Below are 10,870 nucleotides of genomic sequence, written 5' to 3'. Positions count from 1 at the left end.
GGGAACAAAAGACCAAGGAAAAATATTTCTAGATGAATTACTTCCTGTACTGGTACCTAAAGGATGTTGCCTAAATTAGTACTGGTAGGAGGAGATGGAGAAGAAGAGGTGTAGTCATAGTAGTTGTAGTCATTTAAAACCACTAATGAGCAGTGTTAAGAGGAAGAATGTCTGCTTCACCATATTTTGTTGTTGCTTTCTTTTATTCAAATCAACAGAAACAACTTGATGTCGTAACCTCTTTTGAAAACATTGTTCCTCTATAGTCCACAGTCTCTATTGTCTGACGTCACAGAAACTGTGAAATAACCATTATTTCTTTCTTTTTTTATTGGAATATGTTAATTTCTCACTTTTAACAACCTCGTATGTGAACACATGTTCATAGGTAAATCAAAGCTTGTCATTGGATTGCTGACCTCCTTAGAGTCGTTTGTGTGTGTGTGTGTGTGTGTGTGTGTGTGTGTGTGTGTGTGTGTGTGTGTGTGTGTGTGTGTGTGTGTGTGTGTGTGTGTGTGTGTGTGTGTGTGTGTAGGTCTGCCGGTAGAATCTGGCGTGGTAAACATTTGGCCAGAGCCTTGTATACCATGTTTTAATTGAAGTGGACTACTTCCTGCCAATTAGTGAAACCCTCCTTGAGCTTTAAAGGGAAAACCCAAAGGGGGCAGTGTCTAGAGGCCTCTTTGAAATATGGAAAAAACATAATAACTTGGCTATCCAACATCAAGCAGGGAAGTAATTAGTTTTTTTGTCCTGGTTTTGAGCTCACACTACATATAGTTTTATCAGGTCAAGGTAGCAGGTCTCATATGAGGAGCAGCAGAGGGGAAAAGCTGTATTTGTTGAACAGCAGAGGGCAGCATGGTGGTAAAACATATCTTCAATGTGATGTGACGATATATACATCTGGAAAAAGATTCATGTTGCACGCTGAACAAAGCAGAAAGCTCCAGGAGAGATGACCTGGTCTTTATTCCCCAATTTCATTCCTTTCTGTTGCACAATTCCCCTCTGTCTTTGTTGTCGTATGAATCCTGTATTTTTCTTCTTTCATTAAGTCTCGGTGCAGATTCGCAGGTAAGCGGCACTTCACCAAATACAAAGACTGCTCTTCTTCTCTGCCCAATATCTGGCAGACTGGCATGCTTCACATTCCACACCATCTTTCCTCCTCAAATGTATCCATATTTAATAACCACGCTCGCCCAAATATTGACGTAGACACCTATAAACAAGTTTCCTTTGATATTTAATATATTTAGTTTGTAATCACTGCAAATTCTTCTTTGTGGAGACATTAATTGTCAAAACAGCCCCTGGTTGTCACAGTTGCTGATAAATGTAGTATTTTGTGCAGCCTCTGTGGAGTTAAAAGCCAGAATGGTTCTAAGGCTGTATGGAATGTCGTTTAATGTACATATTTGCATATTCCAGCACATATTTATTTAAAAAACAAAACACGATATAAATATACAAAGTATTTAAACAAAATATTCAGTGCACTTTATGTATAATTATCCATATTGCAACAGACAAACAGAAACTAAATAAATATCTCTATGGTAATGTTCCAGCATATATGACAATAGAAAAACACGCAGAAATTACACACAACTGATATCTGTCACATACAAGTGAAAAACATTAGAATTTTTCAGATGTGTTTATACTGAATATATGATTGTATGTTGTTGTTTCTGCGGCATCGACAGCTTTCCGAATGTGTTACAGATTAAAGTGTCACACGGTGGACTCTTATGGAAACTAGTTAACACTGTAATATAATTTGAATTTGAACTCATGACATAGTGCTACAACAGGCTACTGCTTCTTTGAAACACTGGTGTACAATACAATCTGGACCACATGCTGGAGTACTCCTACACAGCTGAGAGACTCAGCAAGGGAAACAAATGAAGAAGTCCTGACGCCCTCCGCCATTTTAGTCCCAGACCGTTGGTTAAAAGACGGACGGTTCCTCCACGTCCTCATACCCAAACAGTTGTGGTGTTCTCTGGAGGTTTTTCCTACAGTAAACAACATCATGATTTGTTTACAACGATCTAAGCAAATAAAAGTATATTTTACATTTGTGAAATAGTCTGCTTTCTATCTTACCCTCAGCTGCTGAATATACATCACAGCGTCGTGAACGGTGACGAAAATATGTTGAGGATTCATGTGGTTCATTAGACCGCTGGATGTTAGGATCTTTAAGACACTCTCTAAAGGAACAGAAACCCAGATCAACCCTCAATCATTTCATGCAGGCGAAGTCTGACAAATGTATTCTGTGTCTAAATATCATCCTTACCATTGCAGTTGGCCAAATACACATGGACTCCAACCTTCTGGCATTCAGTGCACATCTGCAAAAGCAACCAATCATGTAGAGTAGACACAGTGAAAAAAGTGATGGAGAAAAGCCTAAACAGTGAAGATGACACCATGTCGTGCTCTATCCGCCTCACCTGTGTGAAGAGTCTTGCTCCAGCAACATCAACGAATATCACGCTGCTGCAATCGATTAAGACTGCCTGGACGTCGCTCTCAGGCATTTCTGCAGGACAGAACATAAATTCTAACTTTCCCTGAAATGATCGGCAGCACCAGAAACTACAACTAATCTAAGCAAAATGCAGAATTAGAAATACAGTGATAGTTTTTGGAACCCTATTTATTTAGTTTCGTCATTACTAACCTGATTTAAAAAAGTCGTTTTCTGAGGAATATGATGTGTTTGCGATGCCTCTTTCCTATGCAGGAGGAGGGAGAACAATAAGACATTTTTAATTTAATTACATTTTGCAGTGTGTTTGGTCTGAGCTCTGGCAGTGATTACAGTAGCGTACCACGGTGTTGATGGTGGCCTCTCTCTCCCGTTTCTCCAGGGCTTTCTTGGCCTTCTCCCAGCTGCGGATCTTCTCTGGCGTCAGGCCCAGCAACCTGCTCATCTCCTCCCTGAAGAAGCTACGGTTGCCATAGTAAATCGGCCCATTGTACGTGAGGATCTTCACTCCAGGCACCTCATAGCACTGCAAAGAAACCAGCACCATCTCATGATCTACTTTCAAGATCTGCCCTGCATTCTCTCAGAATTTATGAACATAACATTTTGGTTGAATAAGAAATAAGAAATTCATTGGGGCCTCAAAAATTACAGCAAATGTTCTCAAACTGTCTTGAAGTGGAGGGTTTATTTGCTCAAACTGGAATAGAATTATATTCAGAGAGCAGAAGGAGTATCTTCTCACCTTGCTGTGTTTCTCCAGAGGTCTGTAAATTTCTGTGTTGCTGGCTCGGCCAAGTACTGAACAACCAGCCCTGTGGAATCATGGGAAACACATTGTGAAACGTGATCTACTTCAACTGACTAGTATCCTTGTCCATGTGGGGTTTTAATATCTCAATAACAGATGTAGATGAGTGTGCTGTCAGTTCAGGCCTCATGTCGCTCAGATATACACCAGGTTTAGCAAAGTTACTAGCTGGGCTGTAACTTAATATTGACATTGTGCAGAGGAAAATGAAACATACCTTTGTGTGCGAAAGATGACAGTCATCATGGAGAACACCACTCCAATGGCTAAACCAAGATCCACGTTTAGCACTACGACAGACAGCCATGTTACCAGCCAGACCATCTGCACAAAGACCGGACAGATAAAACATAACGTCACGTCAGGTTATAATAATTGCAAAAACAGCAGTAAGGGTGAAAAGAAGAAGGATGAAGGTGATTTATCTGATGTGCTTCCTGTGCTCATTGTCCCAGAGCTGATTGATGTGTTTTCTCATTTACTAGAGTGGCATTTATTTTGGATAGCCTTGCAACTGTTTAGCAGTCACTGTTTGAATAAACAGTGCATGCATCATCAGTTTGTGACCAGACTGCTCAGCTGATGCAAACTGTGTAAATTCTATTGAATATTCCAGCGAAATTACCAGCTAATCTTTTCAAATTCAGTGAAGTAGATTTTCCTGTCGCCGTCTTCCATTGTACATCTATGAATAACAGAGGGAAAAAGCTGCTGATATAGATAGCATGAATTTAATACAGTTTTTAATGTTTTAACCTTGACCAGGATAAAATGATCTAGTATGTCAAGTTAGTATAAAACCCACTAAACTGTGCCTTATGGATCAGTTATTGACCAACTGCTTATTAGGGAGCTTATTAACCATCTTGCCTCCATTCTCTTGTGTTTTACTCCTATATGTGGACCTCACGGCAGAAAACACTCATGTCTCTCTTGTAGTGCTGATAAATGGCCTTACGAAATCCACCTTGCTGATCCTCCACAGCTCAGGTAAGTCCTGGAACTGCAGAAACATCTGCCTGAGGCTGGTGACGTTGATGCATGCCAAGACTGCCTGAGCACAAAGAGATAAAGGATGTGGTGAGTGAACGTTCCCCCATTTGTCCTCTGTCCCATGTTTGCTAGAGACACAAACACATAAAATGCACCTTGGGTAGGAAGTAGAACAGAGGTCCAATCAGCAGCAGGACAATCAGAACGACCAGACTGGTGAACAGGCCGGAGAGCTGCAGGAAAACACACACACACACAAACACACACACAAAAACACACACAGACACACACGTATGAACATCTCAGTGTGGGTATAAGCCTTGCTACTCATTTGCTGCATTTTCTTTTGCAAAATAAAAGTTTGATAAATGAGCATTTAAAAAAAACTTTAATATTAATGTAATATTAAGGTTTCAAAGCTTATGAGCTTTAATATAAGGTACACTCAGATATTGATAATGATCGAACAATGAGCTATATATGGGAAATCAGCATTTGTATTTCTCCTTTAAATGTAGGATGAATTTGCTGATCACAATTAAATGTATAGGTTTAATTGCTGCTGTGTCTAAAGCATCAGGTGATACAATCATTAAAATATATTGTCTGTCCTTATTTTAAATTATCTTTCAATTGGTTTGGAACAACCGGGAGATTCAGATGACAGAAGTTACTGTAAATCATGTGCTCTACCTGTGTGTATCCTCCAGCGCTCTCCAGAATGTTAGTGGTGGCCAGAGTGGCCGAGCTGGGGAAGCAGGTGAAGAACGAGGACACAGTGTTTGAAATGCCGTGAGCCAGCAGCTCCTGAAACCAAACACAGGGTTCAAAACAGAGAGTTAGCAGATTGTTGAGATTCCAACCAGCAGCTGTTTCTTCCCATTCTCACACTTTACCTGGTTGGGTTGGATGGAGTATCCATGTTTATCAGCATAAATCATGGCCAGTGAAACCGACACGGCGTAACCAACAAATGTTATGGCTATTGTATCTCCAGCAATATCAGGTAAAGTCTGCAAGGCAGGCATCCGTGGCTTTGGAAAACTGAGGATGAGAGAAACCCAAATAATTTAAAGGTTAGTATTTCCTTATTTAATATCTCCTTAGACATAATGCACAAACACAATACATCCTTGTGCAATTAGAAGTACATTTTTCTAGCCACAATATTCTGTCTGTGGTGAAAAGTGCATACTATGTATTTGTATGTATTATTGCTGTAACAGGGGAATTTCCCCCTTATCTTACCTTATCTTAACTTTCTAATTTGATAGTAGTTTAGTATTTTACATTTTGAAAATAAAAAAAACGTACCCAGCTGGGATGTGACCAACTATTTCGATGTTGTAAGACGAGTCCAGTGAGGAGGCGTAGGCCACAGCTGTAGCAACAATCACCTGAAGAGTGAAGAATAAAAACCTTATAATGTCTTCCTTGCAAAGTAAATATCATATACACATTCATACAGCCACTTGACCCACCGTGAGGATCTCCACAGGAATGGGTGTGCGCAGGCGGTGCCGGTAACGCATGTTGATCTCCTTCACTGGGACCAGGACGGCCAAACACACCAGAGAGATGAGCAGCTCCGCCATGTTGGTGTGAGGCAGGTTCTCCATCACCGACGCTAACGTCTGAACACACAAGTTTGTGAGCTGTGAGAAAAACAGGCATTTTGGATCAGAGCATCGAGGCCTTGTTGTGAAGCGCTGCTTACCTTGAAGAGGGAGAAGGTCCCAGTGTGGCGAGGGAGCCGCAGGCCCAGCATGCTTTGCAGCTGGGAGATGGTGACATGGAAAGCAGCAGCACTGGTGAAAGCCTTAACGATTGGCTCTGATAGATAGGTGGACAGGAAGCCCAGCTGAAGCCCACACATGCAGAGCTGTGACACAAGACATCAACAAAGCATTGTGAGCTTTGTCGGAGCGTGACAGTCTTTACAAACAGATAAATCTGACGTCCCCATTTGTATTATTATTTCATTTTGTGACCTCTCGACTTTGTGTGTCTGCCTTTACCATGATAATCCCTGAGAGGAGTGCTACGGCAGAGGCCACTCCGATCCTCTGGGCCTCGAAGTCAGACGCCTCAGACGAACTGGAGTTCAGTCCCAGAGGACTGGGAACCAGCTGCTCCACCACGGAGCCAGTCATCAGACTCACCACAGCAAAGGTACCTGAGAAAGGATCCATCATCTCAGAACCAGGAGGCTGACAGTAGGACTTCCAAATGCATGCATGAGGTAATGTTTGTACATAAGGCAACGCCATCACATAAGATACTGTGTAAAACAATGCATTTTTATAAAGTAAACATCAGACGTTATGTGGGCATGAGTTTTACCTGTGGACACATGGCGACCTGTGCCAAAAAACATATAGATGATCACAGGAAAAAAGGAGGTGTAGAGGCCGAATATTGGTGCCACTGACGTGAGTAAAGCAAAGGCCATGCCTGTTCAGTGAGGGACATTTAAAAGAATAGTTAACAATAAACAAAAACAGAATTCACTTCATCAATGTTCATAACTTAAATCTGCTAATTAGAGACAAGACAATAAATGACGAAACGAGAAAGCTCTTAAGGATGTATTTATCGTCACTGTTAATGTTAATTTTATGGTCATAGTTGTACTCTATTACATATATTTCATTTATATATGTGCAGTCCAGATACAATGTATATATTCTGCTCACATTCTATTCTATTTTATATAGATTTGTATTTCCTTTTGTTTATATTTGCTTGTTTATTTATTTATGACATCTGATCTTTACTCATGCAACACAAGAAATTTCAGCATTGTGGGATTATAAAGGGATTATTTTATTTTACATATTGTTGTGATTATTATGATTATTATTATGATCATCACGATTGATAATCTATTATTAATAGCACAATAAGCATAATAATATAATTATTAAACAATATTTGCTCAATTGATTCCGAAATTAAATCGTTTTACAATTATAGAGTAACACAATATTTTTAATGATATTTAATTTAGTATCTCATGAATTAATAATTTACTGAATTCAGTGGTTGACTCACCCTGCGGGATGTGAAGGATTCCCACAGTCAGCCCGGCCACAGTATCTCCTAAGATCCACTTCCGGAGCTTGTAGCTCGGCAGCCACCTGAAGATGGGGACCCTCTCCCTCAGCAGGTGGAGCCAGGCCCGCCTCGAGCACCTGCACCTCCCGGCCAGCCTCTCCCGGAGCCGCACGCCTCCAGCCCCGCTGTCCTCGGAGCCGTAGGCCTGCTGGAAGCGGTCCTCCGTGTAGATGTTCCTGTACACGGCCACCGACGAGCTCATCGTGTCCCTGCTGAGGTGGAGGCTCCTGCTGTGGACTCAGTGGAGTCGGTGATTATACATATATAGCGAACTCAGCTGTGACCTCAGGATCCATTGTGTTTTCCTGTCAGACCCTCAGCAGCCAATGACGTGGCTCGGAGCTCTAACTTTTCTTTTTTTGATACAGTGTTGAACAACTTTTTTTCCCCTCCACCTCTTGGTCCTGCCTCAAAACATCAAGGTGTGCTGGCCCTTTTGTTTTTCTTTTTTCACTATAAATCCTCTGGGTCCTACTGCTAAGAGTGTTTTTATTTTTTCAGAAAGTAAAACTTCAGACCCTTCAGACACACAATCTGCTTTTCCTACACTCACACCCCCTCCTCCACCAGCACACACCCTCCTCTGCCCTGCACACCCCTGTCCTCCCTCACCTCCTGCCTCCTGAGAGCTGTGCGGGAGGTACAAGCTCAGGAGAGGCACAGTTGACTTATACAATGTAAAGCACTGTGAAACGCCCACAGGGATCAAAGTGATATTGTTGGTGGGGATGAGGTGTAACCTCAAACCACCGTCTGTTAGCAAGGGGTTCATTTCCGAGAAGGATGGATGTCTGTAATGGGAAGGGGAGTTTAAACTGTGTGGCCGTGAGGAAAAGGGTCCGGTACCCGTGAGGCCACCTGTGAAACCCAATCACACATGGCAGCCTGGTTCATGGATCAAACTGCACATTGACTCTGATCACAGATCTCGTGGGATGAGTGAGATGTTGTTCTTTGTCTTGCAGGAGCGAATACAAAGGGAGCTTTGGATAATTATAACATAAACTGGATCAATCTGGATCTGTGTGTTTACTGCTATTAATGTAATGTTTATAAACTGTATCTAGAACTCACCATCAGATCTGATCAAAATAGAGATTTCCTCATATGTTTGAGTGAGCACGAGGCAGAGGGTAATTGTGAAAAAAAGAAAATGGAGAGTTTATTTTTGAATTATGACCTGATATTGGTTCTTTGAATGAACCTCTCCCAACTCACGAGTGACCCTCCCCATCCCATGAGGCTACGTGAGGCAGTGCAGGCAATGCCACCGTTTCCTATTGTTGCGCAGGACAACACCCAAGGATTTGAGCTTGAATGGGCCGAGACCTTGGGCAGAAGGATAGACCGTTTGAAGCTCGAAATGTAAAATAAAGCTCGCTACACATCAAACAAAGATTACAAAGGATTGCATCGCACAATTGTAGCTGTTAAGTTGTAATTCAAGGATACAGTGTATTTTACTGGCATCGTCCACTTCACTCCACACAGCGACAATGTGAAGTATATAAAACGAATAATATGGGCTAAAACTTTATATTTATACTTAAACTGTAAATATTATCCTTGAGGCTGCACATATAGGAGAACATGCATTGGTGTCACATTGAAGTTATTGCATCAACTGGTTGCGACCTATAGTTACCCATGATACCCTTCTCTGAATAGACTGGACTGTGTATAAATATGGACTCTCCCATTTTTCTCTACGAACAATGCATTCATGTTTATTTGGAGCCAGAGTCTGCGGAGTAGCGATCGGGGGGGTTGGAGCCGAGGTAGGGAGGTCGCACCGACACACGTTCTCGACCAATCACGGGTCAGTCACAGCTGTAAATCATGATGTTTTTATAGCAACCAATAACTAACTAGCCAATCTTAACCCTGCTGGAAAACATGAACTTGATCAAACATCAGAGTGATGAGAACTTCCTAAAAATGACTTTTTTTTCGTTTTGTCCACGTCCAAGCCATTTACAAGGTGGAGGCGGGATCTATATTTCAGCCAGGTACCTAAAAGGGCTACAAAATAATGGATATGAACTCATCATTTAGATTTGTGTATCTTCCTCAGTGCAGATGAAGTCATAAATAGCAAAGGGGGTTTAGTTATCAGACAAGTTAAACGATTAAACGTCTCAATTTCTTTCTAATGATTCTAGATTTAACAAATTTACTCCCATGCTGTTGTGTTTCCATGCAGGAGAAAACATTGCTGGCGATGTATTTGAAGCCAAACAGTTAATAGGTGAAAGGTCCAGGGTGAGATTTGCCCTACCTCTAATAAGCTAAATGAAATAAACAGGCATGCAGCATTGTTATTGTTCCAGTGTCATATTCCTAGAATTTCTGTGTCTCTAGTGGAGAGGAGGCACAGTGATATAAGGAATTTCCTCTAAATGCCAGGAATGTGTTGCCATTGTGTTGATCAGCTCCTGAGGATTTATGAACATACCGACGGCCTGGTGTGTCTGCGGGCTGTTTAAACAAGATATTAATCTGTGGTAAAAGGAACAATGTGCTGCATGGAAAAGGATATGGAGCGTTAACCCCGAACCACAGACGAAACCCCTTCTGCCCATGCATCCAAATACGGGCAGCACTTTATGAATTTCGAACAATGACAATGTGAATACCTGAGTGGCACAACCAGACACAAAGTACACAGCTGAGCCATTCATTCAGCGCAGCGTGCGCTCGATTAGCCCAGCAGCACCAACAAACAGGGTCTCAACACCTTTTACGTGTGCACAAGATGTGTCAAGTGATACGACCTGTTTTTTTCCACACAAACTTGCATGTTTTAAATGTGAAGTCACATGTTGTAATGTCTGGAGTGAGATGAAAAGGAACAATCATCTGTTACTCTGTGGTATGTGTTTCCATTTGTGTTTCGTGGCGTGTTGTCGCGCTTTGTGGACAACTCTAGTTGTGTTTTGGCAGCGTAAACCTTGTGATCCCACTTCGCTTGTTGCATTAGCATTAATCAAATTATAAAAATATCTCGCCCGCCCTGTCTCCTTCATGCTGAGTGTGTGTCAGGATCTTACAGGGTCTTTGTTTGACTCTGGACCAGGGAGAGGCTCCAGTCATTTTTGTAGGCTATAGTTCCTGCTATTGTTCTTTATCTGCTTTATGGGATGCTTGTCCCGACCCCCCACGGCAGGCTGCTTTGGAAATGACCTTGTCTATGAAGCTGACTACTGGCAGCCAGCCCTCTCCTTGTATCCCTGTCTCCTTACCTCTCCCATCCCTTTCCGCCCGGTGCTCGTCTCCATCCATTAGAGCCTGTCCAGACCAGTTTACATTGTTTGACTTCATGATTCGTGCCTCGGTGCGGAATTCTTCCTGTCGGTTCGAGAAGTCGTTGTGATTTGTCACTCACACCAAACAAAGTTGCTGCTGGGGTTAAGAGCACAACCCAGGAGTTTGTCATTCGG

The 10,870-nt window shown here is 42.0% G+C and overlaps 1 protein-coding gene across 1 annotated transcript; it reads right to left on the bottom strand.

Moving 5' to 3' along the window:
- Positions 1–1,668: 1,668 nt before the first annotated feature.
- Positions 1,669–7,632, bottom strand: slc26a10 (solute carrier family 26 member 10). The gene is made up of 18 exons (XM_061074863.1): positions 7,368–7,632; positions 6,657–6,767; positions 6,332–6,489; positions 6,031–6,195; positions 5,795–5,947; positions 5,628–5,710; positions 5,210–5,357; positions 5,007–5,120; positions 4,469–4,546; positions 4,279–4,374; positions 3,538–3,644; positions 3,255–3,324; positions 2,853–3,035; positions 2,702–2,756; positions 2,472–2,560; positions 2,315–2,369; positions 2,119–2,225; positions 1,669–2,027 (listed from the first exon to the last, which is right to left on the bottom strand). The coding sequence occupies exons 1-18, from the start codon at positions 7,630–7,632 to the stop codon at positions 1,989–1,991; spliced, it is 2,076 nt and encodes a 691-aa protein (XP_060930846.1). The 3' UTR covers positions 1,669–1,988.
- Positions 7,633–10,870: the final 3,238 nt, after the last annotated feature.

Source organism: Limanda limanda, chromosome 7, assembly GCF_963576545.1.
Source record: "Limanda limanda chromosome 7, fLimLim1.1, whole genome shotgun sequence".
Classification (NCBI taxonomy): domain Eukaryota; kingdom Metazoa; phylum Chordata; class Actinopteri; order Pleuronectiformes; family Pleuronectidae; genus Limanda; species Limanda limanda.
Note: the sequence above shows the minus strand (reverse complement) of the source record. Positions and strands in the feature narration are given on the sequence as shown.